The 21,465-nt window shown below is 38.6% G+C and overlaps 1 protein-coding gene across 5 annotated transcripts in view; it reads left to right on the top strand.

The window, feature by feature from the left end:
• The window catches only part of Scaper (S-phase cyclin A associated protein in the ER), a 477,644-nt gene that overhangs the window by 100,301 nt on the left and 355,878 nt on the right, over window positions 1-21,465 (top strand). For 4 of the 5 annotated variants that reach the window (XM_008823432.2, XM_017795678.2, XM_008823431.3 and 1 more), the window contains 5 exons: window positions 5,808-6,035; window positions 13,747-13,917; window positions 14,676-14,751; window positions 15,292-15,409; window positions 15,661-15,772. In XM_008823432.2, coding sequence (XP_008821654.1) covers window positions 5,808-6,035; window positions 13,747-13,917; window positions 14,676-14,751; window positions 15,292-15,409; window positions 15,661-15,772 — 705 coding nt within the window. The remainder of the gene's footprint in view (window positions 1-5,807; window positions 6,036-13,746; window positions 13,918-14,675; window positions 14,752-15,291; window positions 15,410-15,660; window positions 15,773-21,465) is intronic. The other variant, XM_029558805.1, reaches the window with a different exon arrangement.

Genomic DNA, 21,465 nt, shown 5'->3' with positions numbered 1-21,465 from the left:
CCCATACCTCCACGTCTATATCCTTCTAACATCTTTTAGCTTACCATTCTCTTTCTAATAACCATGAGACATAAAAACATTAACAAATTTTCCATCTGTTGTGAGAATTCTTTTCCTGGGGATGCTAAGCAATGCTTATTCCCTTTTAAGGTTCTAGTGTCACATCAATATTTGATGACAGTTTTACTGGGGAACCAATGAATTTATTGAGCTTACTTAGCAAGGTAACTGAGGGTTTGCTGAGGTGTATGTATGACCTGAGGGTATACACTCTAGAAACCCTTTACCCAGCGTGGGTCATGACTTCTCTTCCTAGCCTTCCCAAGATTGTATACTTTAGCCCTCCCCAAATCAAGGAGGCCATGTGTGATTAGGGTCAAATTACATACAGTTGGCTGGGAAGAGTGGCTGGATAATCCAGTGAGGGTCCAATGACCCTGCTTGGCCCTCCGTTAATGAATGAGCACAACCTCCAACAAGCCCAATTGTGACTATGTTTAGTGATCAGGCTCAGCCAAAGTTGTGATGATGGTGGTTATTTCATGCAGAAGGGACTGCTGTATAGCATCTTCTTATTAAAAGGACCTGGAATTTAAAAGGATTTGGTGTTAGGAGCCACATATGAGGGAGAACATAGGTCGTTTGTTTTTCTGAGTCTGTGTTACTTCACTTAGTATAACAGTTTCTAGATCCATCCATTTACCTGCAAATTTCATTATTTCATGTTTCTTTACTGCTGACTCAAACGCCATTATGTAAATATACTACATTTTTGTTAACCACTCTTCAGTTGAGGGGCACTTAGGTTGCTTCCATCTCTTAGCTATTGTGAAAAGAGCAGCACCAAACATGGTTGTACAAGTGTCTATACAATAGGATGAGACTTTTGGGTATATGCCAAGGAGTGGTATAACTGGGTCATATGGTAGATTCATTTTTAGTTTTTAAGAGTTTTCCACACTGTTTTCCATAGAGGTTCACGAGTTTGCAATCCCACCAGCAGTGAATGATCATTCCCCTTCCTCCGCATCCTTGCCAGCATTTGGTATCATTTGTTCTCTTGATCCTGGCCAGTCTGATTGGGGTAAGGTGATACCTTAGAGTGGTTTAAATTTGCATTTCTGTAATTACTAATGATGTTGAACACTTTTTGAGATGTTTCTTAGCCATCTTTATTTCTTCCTTTGAGAACTCTCTGTTTAGATCTTTAGCCCGTCTTTTAATTGGGTCATTTGGTTTCTTGGTTCTTTGTTTTTTGAGTTCTTTATATATTCTAGATATTAAACCTCTGTCAGACGTGTCACCGGTGAAGATTTTTTCCCATTCTGTGGGTTTTCTCTTCATTTTTTTGATTGTTTCTTTTGCTGTACAGAAGCTTTTTAGTTTAATGAGGTCCCGCTTGTTGATTGCTGTCCTTGATTCCTGAGCAACTTCTGTCTGATTTAGAAAATCCTTTCCTACACCTATATCTTGTAAGTTACTGCCAATATTTTCTTCTAGTAGTTTCAGGGTTTCCAGTTGCACATTGAGGTCTTTGATCCATTTTGAGTTGACTTTTGTGCAAGGTGAAAGATAAGGATCTAGTTTCATTCTTCTATAGGTGGCGATCCCGTTTTGCCCAGCACCATTTGTTGAAGATGCTGTCTTTCTGGAGGCAATATCTTCAGAAGTGTTTTTATTTCAGACAATATGGGAGAGTCCTAGACATAGAAAATAATCAGGATATATTTGTTGGATATAGCTTTTTAGAAACTTGTGTGTGTAGAGATTCTTAGTGAAGAAATCTTTCTCCTTTCCTGCCTCTTTCCCTTGTCTCTTCTCACTTCTTCCCTCACTTCTTCCCACACTTTTTTACTTTTTGAGACAGGGTCTCACTATGTATTGCCCTTGCTGGCCTGGAGCTCACAGAGCTGTGCCTGCCTCCCTCTCCCTCCTGGGTGCTGCCACCCCTTTCTCTTTCTGCTGTTTGAGATAGGGTCTCACTCTGTAACCCTGTGATCCTCATGATGATCCTGCTTCTTCCTCCTCAGTGCTGGGATTCTAGGCCTTCACCACCATCTAGGCCTTCACCACCATGCCTGGCAACAAATCACTATTTTTTGCTCTTTTTTGAAACAGGGTCTCCCTGTAGCCCCAGCTGGCCTGGAAGTCACTATGTAGACTAGGCTGGCCTTGAACTCACAAAGATCCGCCTGCCTCTGCCTCCCAAGTGCTGGGATTAAAGGCGTGCGCCACCACGCCTGGCCTAAGAAATCACTTTTAATTTTATATAACAAACATTTAGAATTTTTTCCTATGTACCTTACCTAAAAAATACCTTAATATAAAAATTAATGATACTTTTGTGTAGTGAATAAATTTGTATGATTTTTGAGATTTTTAAGAATAATTCATACAAAATTTTTTGAATAATTAAAATATTGCTGTAATGTTTCATTATCAAAGTTTCGTTCTGATGGTGGTCAAGTGCTGATGATGAAAGGATGAAAGGGGTGGCAGCACCCAGGAGGGAGAGGGAGAGGGAGGCAGGCACAGCTCTGTGAGCTCCAGGCCAGCAAGCGCAATACATAGTGAGACCCTGTCTCAAAAAGTACTGTCATCAGTATTTGTTTTCTACACTGTCACCCTCAAAATGAAATTAGCATTTTTATATCTTTTCTCAACTTTATTTTATAGCTTTGATTTCATTATACAATGATACTGAGTTTTAATAAACTCAGAGTCAACTGTACTGTAAACATCAGTACTGCTATTGTAAATATTGTCAAGAAGATTATAAGCCATGGTGACTGACATGTAAATAATGTTGATAGCAATGTAAACAACATAATACAGTTTAAATAATGTTTATGCTGAAATCAACACTTTCGAACACCAAGTTCTTACCAATAGTAGAATTTCTGGAGTAGTTTGTGAGACTTGGCCAAGTTTCGTATTTGTAGAAATGATCAAACTGGGAGCTTTATGGCCACTGCCATAAACATTTGTGTAATGTTTATGTAAGAAGTGATGTGATATTGCATTCACAATTTTAGGTTTTAGTTCTTTGATGTGGAGTATAATTGGAACACAAAGTACTATTCTGTTACTCTGAAAATACACTTGGCTGTATGTTCTAAGTTAGATTTTTCCCGCCTCCTCCTGAAATTTAGATTCTTAAAAAAATATGGATATATATTTACTTTTAGACAATATTACTGTCTTTTTATATTTTCACATTTCTGTTGGTTATGTGTTAATTAGTAAGGGGGATTGATAGACATCTTCATCTAAGATATAGTGCATGTTGAGACACACTGCATACTTTAGATCTTACTCTTAGCTTAATCTTTTCTTACCAATCTGGGAATTAGTATCACCTACTCTATGTGATCTATAAAAATATCTATGAGGAAAAAAAAAAAACCTCCCTGAAAGCTCAAAAAAAAAAAAAAAAAAAACCCTATGAGGTCATATTCTAAAGAAGACAGGTTTGATAACTTTAAGTAAAATGCCTCAAAATATGTTTTAGTGAGAAATGGTTTCATGGTATTTTCAGGATGTTGAATATTCTTATCTAATAGAAGAGAATTCACAAGACTATATAAATACCTTTGGCTGTATGAGTATAGCAGTATTATGCTTTCTCTAGATTTCCTTATGAGGGATATGAAGTGCTTGTTAAGAATCAGACCATTAGGGCTGGTGAAATAGCTAAGTTAATAAGGGTACTTGCTGCCAAGGCTAATGACCTGAGTTTGATAACAGGAACTCACTTGGTGGAAATAGAAAACCAACTCCTACAAGTTGTCCTCTGATCTCCACACAAGCTTTGTGGCATGTGTTTGTTCCCTTGAAGATGTGAACATACAAACACTAAATAAATGTAAGAAATGAAGGTACCAGTTTACTAAAAGGAAATATAATTACAATTTAATTGCTTAGTTTCTGAGAGTACTACAGACAATACCCAATACAGAGTAGGCATTCAGATAAAATTTGTGCAGCTGAATGGATTCTTGCCTTTTGTTGTACTTCAAACATGAAAAAGCAAGTTTTCTGTTAGCCAGGTTCAGGAGCTGCTTCACAGTTGCTAGATTAAACAGGACTAGCTCTTGTGGCATCAAATATTTAGTGTTTTAAGGCATTATCTCTGGTTGATTCTTTTTAAGAATAACGTTTTTTTTTCTGGGGCTGGAGAGATGGCTCAGTGGTTAAGAGCAGTGACTGCTCTTGTAGAGGACTCAGGTTCAATTCCCAGCACCCACATCGTGACTGACAACTGTCCGTAACTTCTAATCCAGGGAATTCGAATCCCTCTTCTAACCGTGGGCATTGCATGGCATGGGTTTACTTACACATATGCAATACATTCATACACATAAAAAATAATGTTTTTATTCTTTTGAGAATTTCATACATTTTATTTTGTTCATGTTCATCCCTCCACCCTCCACCATCTCCTCCCAGATCTCCCCCTCTTCCCTACCTGCCCAACTTCATGTCTTTTTTTATTTTTTTTAAATCCATCACATCCAATTTGTGTTGCCCAACTACACTTCAGTGTGGGTCCATCCCTGCAGTATGATCAACCTTCCAGTGGTCACACCTTTAAAGAAAGCTTATTATACCTTTCTTAGCAGCTATCAGTTGTCAGTTCTCTGCTAGGGGTGAGACTTTGTGCCCACCTACCTTCTCCATTCAGGGATTTTGTTTGGCTTGAGCCTGCCTAAGTCTTGTACATGCTGTTATACTTGAGTTCATATGTGCAACTTCCCTGTAGTATCCAGAAAGCACTGTTACATCGTAGTCACCCAACTACCTCTGACTCCTACAACCTTTCTGCCTCCCTTGTGTCTTCCATGATAGGCCCTGAGCCTTGGGAGGAGGGGGTGTGATCCAGATACCGCATTTAGGGATGAACATTCTGCAGTCTCTTACTCTCTGTGTGTTGACAAAGTGCGGGTTTTTGTGTTAATCACCATGTACTACAAAAAGAAGCTTCTCTGATGAAGTGAGATGCGCTAATCTATGAGTATAACCATGAGTCATTAGGAGTTGGTTTAATGTTATGTTCATTTAGCAGAATAATAGTAGGAGGTTCCTCCCCTAGGATCTATAACCTGTCTGGCCAGAGGTTCTTGGCCTCCAAAATGGTGCCAAGTATGGGTTCCATCTTGTGAAATGAGCCTTAAATCTAGTCAGAGAGTGGTTGATTACTCCTATAACATTCATGCCACTATTACAGCAGTTGGCAAATTTTGCAAGCCCACTCATTATTTTAACCCAAGAGGTTCACAGCTGGCTAAGCGTGATAATTACCTTTCTCCTCTGGTAGAGTGCACAGCACCTTCCAGGCTTATGAAAACTAGGCAATAGAGATAGAGCTTCCAGGTCAGTACCAGCTGTATGTCTCCATGTTCTATGATGTGGTGTCTTCAGCAATAGGGTCTTCCTGTCAAGTTCTGGAGGGTAACCAAGAGCAGTGATAATAGCCAGTACTGTTTGAAGGTCTGTGGGTCTCCCCTCACTCCCTCCAACAGCTCCAAAAGAGATCACCCATTCTTGGCCCTGGGCTTTTTATTTGCTAACCTGTATTGTCTAGTAGGGGCAGTGTTGTCATCATCTCTCCAGCCCCCCCTGCCACCCCCCACCCCATTATAGAGTAACTACATTAGTTAAACTTAAAAAATATATGTATATGTACATATTTTAGGAAGCTTCTACAGTAATAAGTTTCCATTGGACTTTTTCAAAAGGCCTTTGGCGCTAGTATCTCTAAGGATAGAGGAGGGAGTCTGGCTTATTCTATAAGTATGTGTTTTTAGTTCACAGTGAGTATATTGGATGATGTCAAGAATTCTGGCAGTAGTCAAGACAATTCTGTGCAAACTTCTGAAATACCAGCTGTTCACATCGATACAGATTGGGCTTCAGTTACTCAGCAAACTACCACACCTTTGCAAGCAGATGAAGACCAAGTTCCAGCAGAGGAGGCAGGGGTAGAAAATGAAATGGACCCTTCAGATATTTCAAATGTGAGTGCTGCTAACTTGGTAAGAACAACTTATCAGAATTCTGCGTATATACATTTAAAATGTATAAACCCAATAATATTCATTTGTATTATTTATGACTTTATAGTTTAGCAGGCAAGTTTTGTAAAAAATTTTATGTGTTATTTCATTTTGCCTTTTTTATACAGTAAAAATTTCAAATACTTAAGATTTTTGTTGAGGATGAAAGTGATACTATAATGGTTAAAAACTTGTTCAAAATCATTCAGTTTACATGTATTTTGATCAAATGTACTTTGTCCCAGGATTAAGAAGCTAAACCTAGCATCCACATTAAAAAAATAAGAAAAAGAAGAAAAGAAAACTACTAATTCTGTAATAGTAGAGGCGTCTGTGAAATACCTGGTATTCTGATAGATGGGGCATGTTATGTGTTGGTCCTTCTTTTGGTTTTGGGGGTTTTTTTGAGACAAAGGTTCATGTAGCCTAGACTGGGCTTGAATTTGCTGTGTAGCTACGGATGGCATTGAGCTTGTCATCTTCTTGTTTTCACCTCCAAGTGCTGAGTTTACAGGAGTGGGCCATCCCAACCAGTTAGAGTTGGTCTTTACGATGGAGTCATCTCTAGTCTGAATATTTGAAAAATGCATCAACTGTCTGTGGTCTTATGTTTTAGGTGATTACTTAATTTCTGCTCTTCTATTTCTATTGCTCTTTTAATATTAATACACATCTCCCTGGGATTCATCCAAAATAGGACATACTAGCTTCACGTAAGTAACTTTTTAAAGAAATAGGCACATTTATAAGTGAGCTAAAAATTATTCACTTTTATTTTATTTTATTTTTTTGGTCTTTTGAAACAGGGTCTCTTTGTAGCCCCAGCTGTCCTGGAACTCACTATGTAGACCAGGCTGGCCTTGAACTCACAGAGATCCGCCTGCCTCTTCCTCCCGAGTGCTGGGATTAAAGGCATGTGCCACCAGCCTGGCTCAATTTTATTTTTTAATTCCATTTTGTGGATGTGTGTGGTGTATATATGTGTTTATGTGTATGTCTGCTCATGTGCATGCATGTGTCCATGCACGTGTGTGGAGGCCAGAGGTCAGTGTCAGGGTGTCTTTCTTATCATGCTGTACCTTACTTTTTTGAAGCCAGGGTTCCTCACTAACCCTGGAGCTCACAGATTTGTTAGCCTGACTCACCAGTGAGCTCCAGGGACTGGACTGTCTCTGTCACTCGCCCACAGCCATCCCCAGGTTTCAAGTGAGTGCTGCTGTACCTGACTTCTATGTGGGTGCTAGACACCCAAACTCAGATTGTCTAAATGAGCCATCTCCCAGGTCCCTCAAATTTTATTTTTAAAAGATCATTGTGGGGGCTGGAGACATGGCTTAGCAGTTAAGAGCACTGGTTGCTCCTCCAGAGGACCTGGGGTGGTTCCCAGCACCCACATGGCAGCTAGGAACTGTCCCTAACTCCAGTTCCAGGGGATCTAACACCTTTTTCTGGCCTCCATAATTGCACGACGGGTACACTTGACATGCAGACAAAACACTCATACATAGAAAATAAAAATAGGGACTGGAGACTTGGCTCAGCAGTAAAGAACTGACTGTTCTTGCAGAGGACCCAGGTTATTCCCAGCACCCACATGATGGCTAACAACTGTAGTTCTATGGGAATCTAATGCCCTCTTCTGACCTCTGCAGGCATTCCCTGACACAGGTGCAAGAGGACCCAGATTATTCCCAGCACCCACATGATGGCTAACAACTGTAGTTCTATGGGAATCTAATGCCCTCTTCTGACCTCTGCAGACACAGGTGCACTTACATGCAGGCAATACACTCATACACATATAAAAATAATAAGTAAGCTATTGTGCCTTGACTCCCATAACTAGATTCAAACTCCCAGCCCCCACATCCCCTTTCTCCTTCTAGCATGGGCACTGGCCCACCTCTTCTCCTGGCTCCCCAGCCCTCTGGACTACCCTGCCCTGACTTCACTGCTTTCTGATCCTTTGTACCCAGACCAACCCAATTCTTCAGTCTAGTTCCCTGGACTAAATTGTTGCTAGATGAAGAACTGATCTTCCTAAAACAAGGGACTCTAGATAGGCTGACTAGATTTAGTGGACAAACTTGTACTGGGGAATGGCTGGGGACACTGACAACCCAGTGGGCATTAACAGGGATGACCGACTATATGGGTTCCATGGAGGGGGGATACTATGACAGGGTGCCAGTGAGGATGGGTATAAAGATGATTAAGATATATTTGAGCTATGTAATGTATTAAATACATTAATAAATAAATAATAAATTAAAAAATAAAAACAAGAAGTATCAGCTTTTCTTCATCTAGCAGTAATCAGTTTCCAACATTCCTTCAGATAAGATTGAGGTCTCTTGTTCATTTTTCCAAGTTCTATGCTGAGTTATTGTCTGCTTGAGCTTGCGTGAGACCTGTGTTTGCTGACACCATTGCCATAGAATCATATGGACAGGTTCCCAGGAGCTTGTAGGACTTCATTTCCATATGATCATGCACCTCTTTCCTGGCTCTTTCAGCCTTTCTGCCCCCTCTTCTGCAATGGTCCTTGAGCCTTGGGTTGGAAAAGTTTAATAAAGGGATCCTGCCCAAGGATCAGCATTCAGCAGACTCTTGCTCTCTACACTTTGGCTATTTGTGACCTTTTGTGTTCCTGGCCCTCCGCTGCCTGAGGAAGCTTTATTACTGAGACCTGAGAGATTGATTAGTGTCATCTTCATTATCCCTGTTCTATGTTCCATGAGCCTTAGGTGTGGAGGTTGTATTGTAGCTGTGTCACTTAGGCCTGAAACAAGGGACTCTAGAGAGGCTGATTAGACTTAGTGGACAGACTTGCACTGGGGAACAGCTGGGGACACCGACAACCCAGTGGGCCTTGACAATGATGACTGAGGATATAGGCTCCAGTGGAGGCAGTGGGGCTGTGGGCGGGTGCCAGTGGGGACAGGAGCACTGATGATTAAGATAAGAGTTTTTGAACTGTTTTATATGAAATACACAAAAAAATTAATAAAAATAAATTAATTAAAAATTGTATGTAATAAAAGGCTGATAATAAAATATTGTAAAAGATAATTGTATATAATACTTTTAAAATTTAGTGACTTATGATATCAGCATGTGATACTGATAAAGAGATAATCATAGTATAGATGATAGTATAGATGAAAATTGATAAGGGATGTTTAAGGGGAAAATAATGAAGAGAACATGACAGCAGTAAGGAAGGTAAATGTTTAGATTCCTAAAATAAAGTCTTTTAGTGATGAACATTTTTTTTTAAACTTTGAAAAAGATCTCCATTTCATTATTTAACATTAACATGTTTGCACATGCGTTTCTAATCTCTATATATCTCTATATAGAGATATATCTAATCTCTATATATCTCTCTATATATATTATTGCTAGTCACAGTCGGTTACTTCCTGAGCTCCTTAGCGTCTGAGCATAGATATAAAGTCATTAGGTAGATTTCAATGGCAATGTTCTTCACATCCACCAGTTATTAAGGAGCAAATTTTTATGCTTTGAAGAATTTTTTTTTATAGACCCACTTCCCAGGTAGCACCCTCCCATAGCCTCCCTCCCCCCACTAGAGTCCTTATACTCTGATATCCCTGCTACTGTCTGCAGTGATGAACATTTTTAAAGATTGAACATAATTAAGGTCAAATCAGTGGTGACATTAACTTAAGGTGTAAACATTTTTATTTATTTTGTCTCCACAGCTAGATAGCATAAAAGTTGTTTATATTGTAATTTAATTATATAAGGACATTTAAAAATTTTTTATTTATTTGTTTTTTATGTGTATGCATGTATCATGCAATGCTTGCATTGGTCAGAAAAGGCTGTTGGGTCCCCTGGGACTGGAGTTACTGATAGTTGTTAGCTGCCATGTGGGTGCTGGGATTTGAACCTGGGTCTTCTGCAAGAACAGTGTTCTTAAGTGCTGAATCTGTATGCAGATTCTTAACTAGAGAGTAACAGAAACCTGAAGTCATGAGAAAACTGGTTTTTCTTTGGTTTCTCAGTATGACACTGTCACTGGGTTGCTTAAAGGAAAGTAAAACAAAACCCCAAATACCTGCATTTTTTTTTTTTAGCAGAAACATTACCAAAATGACTGCAGAATCTAAGTAATTGATCAGCATGTGTGGGGCTCTAGGTTTGATTCATAGCTTTAGAAAAGGTCAACATTTGCTAGCATCATAAAAATATGATGTTCTGGGCTGGTGAGGTGGCTCAGCAGGTGAGGGAGCCAATCGGGTGACCTGAGTTTGGTCCCTAAAACCCATATGGTGGAAGGAGAGAACTAACTCCCATAAGTTGTCCTCTGACCTTCACAAGCCTGTGCTTGGAAGCTCGCATGCACACACACACACACACTCACACACTCTTATACATCTAGCTTCCACTGATCTAATGTTTTAGAATTACTGACATTTTCATATTTTAGTGAAAAACTGATTAAATAATAGTCTCTGTAGATATTTATTTGTATTTCACTACATAATATAAAGTTGCATAGGGATAACTGAATGTCATTTAAAAGCTCTGGTACTAGGTTTGAATCTTTAGATTTTTCACATTTCAAGTAGAAATATATTCCAGGGAAGATAGAATTGACAGACAAAATGAGGCAATAGAACAGATTTATGTGCGAAGTTTCTTTTTGCAATATGTGTGTGTGTATGTACACTATATATCTTTAATATTTGAAATTTGTCTTTATGTTTTATATTTTATTACTTTTGTTTTATGTGTATGAATATATTACCTGCATATATGTAAGTGCACCAGTGTTGTGCAAGTGCCTGTGGAGGTCAGAAGAGGATGTTGGGTCCCCTGGAATTGGAGTTACAATTGGTTGTTAGCTGCCATGTGGGTGCTGAGAACTGAAACTGTGTACTCTCTAAGAGCAGCCAGTGCTCTGAACCATCTCTTTAGCCCCTGGAGTTTATTGTTTTTTATAAGGTTTGTGTAGCATATTAGCAATAGTCAGTTTCTGTAGGACTTTGAAGCTTATAGGAAGACTGTATGATGCACAGTAACACTCTTTAAGCCTACTCATCCTCAGGAACATGTGCTTTGAAGGGAGTATCTTAGTTAGGAGGGAAAGCTTTAAAAATGCAAATGTGGGGGCTGGAGGGATGGTTCAACAGTTAAGAGCACTGACTGCTCTTTCAGAGGACTCCAGTTCAGTTCTCAGCACACACATGATGGCTAACAACCATCTCTAACTTCAGTTTCAGGGGAATCCAATGCCTTCTTCTGACCTCTTTGGGCATCACATGACACGGATGCACTTACACACATGCAGGCAATATGCTCATACACATAAAATAAAAACAAATAAATCTTTAAAAATGCAAATGTGCTGATTCTGTTCCAATCTACAAAGAACCTTGAACTTTAGAATTTGTATTTTAAAATACTTTTATTGAATTATAATTTATTTTTAGTAATCTTTACATATTTAACTCACACATGCTGATAAATGTTTGCTTGTGTTTATACCATTGAAAGCACCACTGTAGTCAAGATCCTGGACACAGTGAGTGCTCTGCAAGGTCTACACATTACATTCATCACTCCTGCTCCTGGCTCCACCCTTGCCCTCTTCCCTTCCAAGGGTTCTATGTTGCTGTCTTTCACTGTAGTGAAGTTTACATTTTCATTAGTTTACATATATGGTGTCGTGTGATCTTTCAGCAGTGTAGTCATTTCTAGGTTCGTCTCTGTAGTTGCGCCTCAGTAGTTCATTATGTCCCAGCTTCACTAGTGTGCTTTATGCAGCAGCATGTTTGCTCATTTGCTTTTGGACATTTGAGTTGCTTCTAGATTTTTATTTGTTAGGTTAAAAACAATAGGAATATTTGTGGACATACTTAATGTTTTTGTTTTTGTTTTTTTTTTTTTTTTGGTTTGCAGCTCTGGGAGTTGAACCCAAGGACTTGTGCATTCTAGCAAGTGATCTACCACTGAGCTCCATCCCCAGCCCCGTGCACACATCTTTGCATGAACCTGTATTTTCATTTCTATGGGGGCTCTATCAATAAGGAAACCAAGGACTCATTAGCACCCATTCCTCCCTCAGACCTATAACTACTCATTTGCCTTTGGAGTTTATAGTTTTGCCTATTTGGACATGACATAGAAATAGGATATAACACTGGCTTCTTTTATGCACCTTAATACTTTGAGATCCATCCATGTTTTAGCCTGTTTAAGTATTTCTTCATTTTTATGACCAGATAGTGTTCCATTGTGTTGAAGTGCTCCACTGTATTTATCCATTCGTCAGGTTGTTTCTGTGTTCTGGCTATTAGCTATTATGAGTAGCCCTACTTTAAATATTTGCACACATGTTTTTATGTAGAGTAATGTTTTTATTTTTCCAGATTCACACCTAGGAATAAAACTGCTGGGTCATATAAGCTGTATGCTTGACCTTTTGAAGAATAGTCAGGCTGGTTTCCAAAGTGATAACACAGTTTTTTATTGTTATTAGGTTTCTTTTATTTTGTAGTTCAAGTTTTGCCTCATTTAGTTCGAAACTCTTTTATGTTCATAAAATTTAAGAGACTTTTGCCTTCTTGATGAAGTGTCCCCTTTATTTTTAGGAAATTGCCTTCTCAAAATCTGTGGGTTTTTTTTGTTTTTCGTTTTTTGTTTTTTTTGTCTTTTTTGAGACAGAGTCTCCTTGTAGCCACAGCTGGCCTGGAACTTGCTGTGTAGACCAGGCTGGCCTTGAACTTACAGAGATCCACCTGCCTCTGCCTCCCGAGTGCTGGGACTAAAGGCCTGTGCCACCATGCCTAGCTAAATCTGTGTTTTTTGTTGTTGTGGTTGTGGTGGTGGTTATTGCTAGTGTAGATTTAAAAAGAAAAACTTTTAAGCTGTTTGTATCATTATATGTAAGTTTCTTATGGGAAACATGGTTGGGTGTTGCTTTTTATCCACTCTGGCAATCTGTTGGTTAATTGGTGATGTTTAGACTGTTTACATGTAATGTGATTATTGATGGGATTTGTTGAAAACTATCATCTTCACTATTTGTTTTCCCATTGACTCACATAATTTGTCTCCTTTTTTACTTTTTAAAGTGCCATTTTATCTCCCTTGGTTTATTAACCATAACATTTTGTTTTGTTGTCTTATTGTTTTAGACTTTATAGTATAAATCTTGAGCTCCTTGTAGAATTTGATTGATAATTCTCAGGAATATTACTTGCAGTACTTTTAATGGTTATTTTTAAGTTACATATATATGTTCAAGATATACAATCACCTCTACAGCCTCTATTCTTTTATGCTCCTGTTATAGTATACCATTTATGTTTCCTATTTAGAGAGCATATTTAATCTGTAACTTTTGACTTTTGACATTCAAATAATTGATATTTTGACATTATAATACCTTTTATTTATATAACTTTTCAGTTTCTCATACACAGTCTGGTAAAGACTGCCAGTCATGGATTATTGTTTCATTTTATGGAATAGTAAAAACGTCTTGATTTCAAGTACCTTGTAAGTCATACTGTTAGCCAGTGGTTAGGCGTACCTTATGATTCTAGGTCAATATTTGTTTTATATATACTGTTTAGTTCATTATTAGCTTATAAAGGGAGAAATTATTAGTTAATTTTTCATGATTTTTTTTTCTTTGTTTTTAACTTTACAGTCCATGGCTGAAGTCCTCGCTAAAAAGGAAGAGCTAGCAGATCGCCTAGAAAAGGCCAACGAAGAGGCCATTGCCAGCGCCATTGCTGAGGAAGAGCAGCTGACTAGAGAGATTGAAGCCGAGGAAAACAATGATATCAACATTGAAACTGACAATGACAGTGACTTTTCTGTGAGCTTTTAGCACTTTTAACACAATTGTTCAGTTATGTTAGATACAGATATAAAATTCTTAGGACCAGAAAGACTTAGATTTCATCCAGTGTTACTTAAATGATTTATTTTAAAATCTTGTATAGTAATTATTATAGTGGTCGATTAGATAACAAAATATAGCAAATCTTTGTTTAATATTTTTATTATGAAGTATTTCCATATATGATGCAGTTGACAAGTTGGGAGTTATTATTATTTCACAAATAGATACATTGAGTCTCTCAGAAAGTTAGAGTTCAGCATCATGCAGACTGTAATTTTTAGAGACTGAAAAAGAATGTAAGGTATTGTCCTTTCTGTGTTCTACTAAGAAATAGCAAATGACACAGTGCTTTGTTGTTAAGTGCTCAGGGTACAAATGTCAATGAAGGAGATTTATGGAAGATTAAAAACAACCATAAGTTTTATATTTCACATTTTTCTATTAAATTTAATTCCTACAAATAATCTTTAATTTTAATGTGTGCTTTGTATATGTAAGTATTCATGTAGTTATAAGATTTGTTTATTTCTTTTGAAATGTGATTCATGTGTTCCTGTAAATGGCTAATAGACTCTCAACTTGGTAATTATGATGACTATATAAGGCATGTACCTTTTTTCTGGTTTTAAATTGTTGATTCAATAAAATTTATTAGTGACAGGAAAATAGTTTTTAAGGATTATAACATTGTGTTCCAAAACCAAATTTTAATTTCTTTTATTACATTTTAGGCCAGCATGGGCAGTGGGAGTGTATCTTTCTGTGGTATGTCTATGGACTGGAATGATGTTCTTGCAGATTATGAAGGTACATATGTGTATATGTCTCTGTGTATTTGTTATGTAGGTACAATGAGATCCATCAGATCATCTCATATGAAATTTTTGGGTAAAATAAATAATTTGAGGAAGGAAAACTATAAACTTTGAAGTCTCTTCTAAGGGCTGGAGAGATGGCTCAGTCAATAAAGTACTTGCCTCAGAAGCATGAGGGCCTGAATTCAACCCCGAAAACCCAAGTTAAATTGCCAAGCATGGTAGCACATGCTCTTGATCCCTGTGCTGGGGAGACGAGACAGGTAGATCTCGGGGGTTGCTGGCCAGGCAGCGTAGCCTAATTGGTGAGCTCCAGGCCAATTAGAGATCTTGTCTCAAAGGAGGTGGACAGTGTTTTTGAGGATGACACCTGAGGTTGTTCTTTAGCCTGCATGTGATATATTCACATGTATATATACACATGCTTTCACAGGCATGTACATGCACAACACATTTAAAAAATTTCTTCTCAAAAGTTAAGCTTTATAGAACTATATGACTAAGCAACTGTGATTTTCTTTTTTCTGAACAGCTCGTGAATCTTGGCGCCAAAATACATCCTGGGGGGATATTGTAGAAGAGGAACCTGCCAGACTTCCAGGGCATGGAATTCACATGCATGAAAAGCTTTCTTCACCATCTCGTAAAAGGTATGGCCTTTGAAAATTCATTTGAAATGCTGGACAAGAGGGAATGTTGACGATCACAGAGTTGCTCCATGGCCATTTTTGGCACATTATTTCAAGACAGTTCTAGATGTATTAAAAATGACAGCACTTACCTTAAACACTAGGCTGAAATGAGTTTTGTGTACTTTGGGCCTTTGGAAGTCCAAAGATCACTATTTTTAGCCTCGTCTTGTAAACATTTGTGACTCTTGTTCATTTGTTTGTATTACTAGAACAATAGCAGAATCTAAGAAGAAATATGAAGAGAAGCACATGAAAGCACAGCAGTTAAGGGAAAAGTTGCGTGAGGAGAAGACGTTAAAGCTTCAAAAATTGTTAGAAAGGGTGAGCCTTTATTTTTTAATAAAATTATAATAATATTAAGTTGATGGGCTATTTTCAAGTAGATTTTTTCTGTTCTGTAAGAAACTAAAAGAACCATAAAAATAAATGTTCTAAGAAATAAATGAATTTCTTTTGAGTTCCAGAAGTTTAACTATTTCTTTCTAAAAAAGAGTCTGTCTTACTATCTAGTATACTGACACTTTTCAGGACTTGTAAGGTGTACTTTATCTTTTCCCATTCTCATTGGAAGATTTCCTTGGTTAGGCCTATCCAAAATACAGAACTTCTTGGTAGGACAGTTTTGAAGCTGAGATTATTGGGTTTCTTGTGTGTGCCTGCCCAAGACTATCCCTTGCTCCTGCAGCTGGCTTAGATTTTTACTATTGTAAATGTGCCCCTGACCATCTCTTTTAGTGACAGAGGCACAAGCTAACTTGCCTCCAGGTGTTGTCATTGAGTACACATGTGCTACCACTTCTTCAGTTGTCATGTGAATGATCCCTACTGTCATACATGTACCTGTAGCCGAACACTAGAGCGGTGCATACTACTGGCTTTAGCCCTGGCCCCTACCATGTCATGTCCTGGTCCTTATTTACCTGGTATATTTACTGTTTAACACAGAGATGTTGTGAGGAGGGCAGCATCCTGTGCAGGTGTTCACAATACCTAGGAACTTTTTACCTGATGAACACTGATGGTGACTGATGTTACCAGCCACAGCCCTCAAACTGCCCTCCTATTGCATACCTCTGGACCCAGAGTATATACAGCCCATACTGTGCACCTCACATTGCTGTCAGCCCTAGTGCAGCAATACACTTCTGTTTGATCACCCCTGTCAATGCTTACAGGACATGCTTCCCGTACCAAAGCCAGTCCATTATGCCTGGACAAGGTGACTACTTTTTTAAATGAACAGACAGCAACGTAGAAATAAAAGGAACCTGAAAATGAGGAAGAACAAACTCCACCAAAGGAACATAATAAATTCCCAGTAACTGACTGAGACACTTGGACATCTATAAATATCTTGACAAAGTATTCAGAACATTCATTCTTTGGAAGTTCTGTGAGCTCTAAGAGACCATAAGGCCTTTAACAAGACAATATGAGGACAGAAAGGGGTTCAAAAAAAGAGATAAAATAAAAAGGAGCAAGTAGAATTTCTGGAGCTGAAGAATATAGTAACCGAGGCCACTGTAGTTGGCAGTGACTCTGGACTGGCATCCAGCCTTGGGTAGCCACTCTGGGCATTGTTAGCCCATCCCTACAAATGTTTTTTTCCACCTTGAGCCAGATCCCTATGTTCAAGCTAAGTATACTTTCTGATCTATCCCAGTTATAAGGGACAGCACCATCATTCAAATCTCAAGACTAAAAGCCACATTTGGAAGTTTAAATATGGAGACCTCCTGGGATGCTTGAAAATGATTACCTGTTGAATTCCAGAGTACACTAACAGAGAAGAACTGCACATTGGAATGATAGGGCCTTCTCCACCTTGGCAGCTGCACATGTCTTTACCTTTGACCTGAAATGGACATTGCTTTCTGTTGTAACCAAGGAGCTACCTGCTTTGTTGAAGGAACTGACACCATCCACTGGAAGGAAAATGGCACTTTACTTCTGGTAGTGACAACATCAGAAATGCATCTACAAAGCTAAAGAAGGTGAAGGAGGACAATGAAACAGAGATTTATTGTGAGATGTAGACTGCCTAAGGTGGCCCAAGAAAAGATGATACATTGTTTGAATCCTACAACTCTTGAACTTTGTATTAAGGACATATGAGGAGTTGGGTGAATTTGGTGCAAAATTTAAGCAAATAGAAACCAACTATACAAGAATATTTTTACAGTGGAGAGTGTATTAACTTTGCAGACAAAACATCTACTTTTGGGCAAAATGGAGACAAGACTTCTGCTTTAGTTATAAAACAATTTACTACTCCTTTAAACCTCATTTGTCAGCTAATGAATTTCTGTTGACTTTAAATTTTTGATTCGTTGATTATGCACAGGCCATACTATTTGTTTTCTAATTTGTTTTAAACTTAAAAAAAAATTTTATTTATTATGAGTCCAGTTCGCCTTAACCTGGGTATGATTTAAGTCATGGCTTTAACAGCCTTGGTCTTAGTTTGAGACCACAACTATTTTTTTTTAATATTTTATTATTTTTATTTTATATGTACAAGTGTATTGCCTGCACGTATGTGAATGCACCCATGTCATGCAATGCCATGGAGGTCAGAAGAGGGCTTTGGATTCACCTGGAACTGGAGTTAAGGACGGTTCGTTGCCACCATGTGGGTGCTGGGAATCGATTCCGGGTCCCCTGCAAGAGCAATCAGTGCTCTTAACTGCTGAGCCATCTCTCCAGCCCCTTGTTTTCTAATTTTTAATATTGTTTTTAACTCATTAAATGCCCTTTTTTTTAAAGAATTTTTAAAATTTTATTTCTTATTTATTATATTTTATGTGTGTAAGTGTATTGCCTGAACCTGGGTCGTGCAGTGGCCATGGAGGTAAGAAGAGGGCATCAGATACCTGGAACTGGAGTTATGGATGGTTGTTAGGTGCTATGTGGGTGCTGGGGATCGAACCCAGGTCCTCTGCAAGAGTAGTCAGTGCTCTCAACAGCTGAGCCTTCTCCCCAGCTCTGAAATGCCTTTTATTATAATAACATATAAAGAGAGCTCTTTACCTCACAGATAGATACTCCTTGTTTTGTAAAAGCTTTATTTTGATAGTTCTTGATTCTCTGACCACCAGCACCTGTTTTTCAGGGATGTCTTTACATTTGTGTATTTCTTAGCTTTTCTTCTGTGGGACAGAAATGTTAACATACACATTGATAGAATGCTGCACATTAATGTTTTAGGACTTCTTTTGGAAAGAAGCTGAAACCCTAATTATATTCATTAAAGTGAGCATGTGACAAGCTGTGGATATAGCTCAGTGGTAGAGTGCCTGCATAACATGTAGGAAGCCTTGGGTTCAGTTCTCAGTACCTGCTCCCCCCAGCCCCCCAGATAAAAGGTGAGTACATTAAGTGATCTACTTCTAATTTCCAAGCGTCTGTTAATATGGGCAGTTATGGCCCTTCTCTGATATGTAGGTTCTTGGGTCCCAGTGGTGTCATTTTCTTTTAAAAATTGTTTTATTTATCATTTTTATGTGTATGAGTGTATTGACTGTATGTGTGTAAGTGCACCAATGTCACGCAGTGCCCTCAGAGGTCAGAAGAGGGCATCAGATCACCTAGAACTGGAGTTATGGATGGTTGTTAGTTGCTATGTGGGTACTGGGAGTCAAACCTGGATCCTCTACAAGAGCAGCCAGTGCTCTCAACCACTGATCCATCTCTCCAGTCCCCCAGTGGTGACATTTTCATGGAATTACTTTTTCTGATACTGTAGGTATGCTTCTTCATTTAAGAGTGTTTTGGTAATCTAGACTGCCTTTATAGCTACTTTTTTTTTTAAAGATTCATTTATTGTATGTGTGTGTGTTTGCACACACATACATGTGCCATGATGACGATGTGGAGATTAGATCTTATAATAAAAGGGTATATCATAGGTTAAAAAGAATATTCAAAGTTAGAAAAAAACAAGTAGCACTGTCTGAGCATAATCACTGAATCAGAAATTTAAAGAGATTTAATAGAAATTCTTCAGTTGACAAATGAGGCTTGAAGGCATAGTAAACTATTTTAGACTAAAGTAGGAGTCTTGTCTTCTTTTTGCACACCTTGTCAGAGTCAGTCCTCTCCTTTCACCATGTGGGCCTCAGGGATCAAACGTACATTGTCACACTTGATGTCATGTGTCCTTATCCACTGAGTTCATACATTCTGTCATTTGTGTCATTTTTCTGTCATAAGGCCTATCATGTAAAGTTAGTGTCCCTAGATGTCTCTCAGTGCAAGTTCATCCACCAGGGTTTAGTCACCCTATCTAGAGTCTTTCATTTCAAGAAGATCAGCTCTTCCTCACCCAGTAGGAATCAGCTGCCAATAATTCTTCGACTAAGATTGGGGCTTGCTGTTCATTTCCACAGTTCTATGCTGGGTTTTGTCTGCTTAAGTTTTCATGGGTCTTGTGCATGCTGACACCATTGCTGAAGGTTTGTATGAGAAGGGTCTCTGGTACCTGTAGGACTATTTCCATATGGTCCTGCACCTCCTCCCTGGCTCTTACAATCTTTCTGCCCCCTCTTCTGCAATGGTCCCTGAGCCCTATGTGTGTGGATTTTAATATAGGAGTCCTGTGCAAGGACCCACACTCTGCAAACTCCTATTCTCTGCATTTTGGCCGTTTGTGACCTTTTGTGTTCCTGGCCCTCTGTTGCATGAGTGAGCTTCATTGATGAGAGTTGAAAGATGCATTAGTGTTCTCTTCATCCCTTGTTCTATGTTCCATGAGCCTTAGGTGTAGAGGTTGAATCCTAGATGTGCCACTTAGCCTTGGGCACTTCACAGACAGTCTCTGTGTGTGACTAGTTGTGGAACTCTGTAATTATCTCTGCCTCTTGAAAAAGAAGCTTCTTTGATGGGTGGTGATTGGGATACTTGCTTACAAATTTAAAGATCCATATTTTGGACATAGTAAGAAATTACATTTGTCTAGGCAAGTGACAGCCTTGGAGATTTTGCTAGGATCTATGACCTCTCCAGCTAGGTGTATTTAGCTAGGATTACAGTACCACGCATGAGTTTCCTCCTATTGAGTGTACTTTAAGTCTAATTAGTTATCTGTTGATTACCTCCAAGATAAAGTGCCACTATTGCACCAATGTCGTTTGTTGTGCTGGTCATTGATGTGGTTTTAGGCCTTGATGCTTGAGTTGAACCTCGATTGATGTTCTCCCTTAGCAGCTTGTGTAGTCCTCTCCAAAGCTATGAGAGCTAGCCTTCGGGGAGGTGGCTTCGATATCAGCCCCAGCTCCGTTGCTCCAAATCCTGTGTCCAGTGTATGTTCTGTCTTCAGCAACAAGGTCTTACTTTCAAGTTCTGGGAGGCAATCAAGGACTTTGACAATTGCCTGTGCAGTTTTGGGAGTCTCTTGGACTACCTTGACCAACAACTCAAAGGAAGATTTCTCCTGTCTGGCACTATTTCTTATTATGTAATCTTTAGCTATACTCATGGAGTCATGTAGGGATATTTTATGTGTAATTTTTCAGTAGGTTTTTGGACAAATACAATTCCCTCTGGTTTTTTATATTAGCTAGGAACTATCTCTCCCTTTCTCTCCCTGTCTTATCCTCCCACCTCACCCTCCCCATTTAAAGTGTCCCCATTTTCCCCATTTCTCTTTTGATAGTTTCTGTATGCTATGGTCGTACCTCTCTTGAGCACCTTCTTCCTTTTTATTCCCATAGTGTTTTGCATAGCCCTGCTTCTCCCCTTTAGAGGGCATTTTGATGCTATGTCCATTTAGCAAAATAATAGTATTAGTAGTGGGTTCATTCTTCAGGCCTGTGAGCTCCTTAACCATGGGTGTTTGGCTAGGTTTACAATACCAAGCACAGTTTTTTTTTAAAAATTATTTATTTAATAACCACATACTTAGAAGAAGCATTTCATTACAACAGCATTGACATATTCAATAACAATTTCCAGAGCTAAGATGCCTTTCTTTCAAAATTGGCTGTAAATTTTTAGGTTTACAGTTGAATTATGAA

Source organism: Nannospalax galili, unplaced genomic scaffold (genome assembly GCF_000622305.1).
Source record: "Nannospalax galili isolate Female #2095 unplaced genomic scaffold, S.galili_v1.0 scaffold28, whole genome shotgun sequence".
In the NCBI taxonomy this organism is placed as follows: Eukaryota; Metazoa; Chordata; class Mammalia; order Rodentia; family Spalacidae; genus Nannospalax; species Nannospalax galili.
Note: the sequence above shows the minus strand (reverse complement) of the source record. Positions and strands in the feature narration are given on the sequence as shown.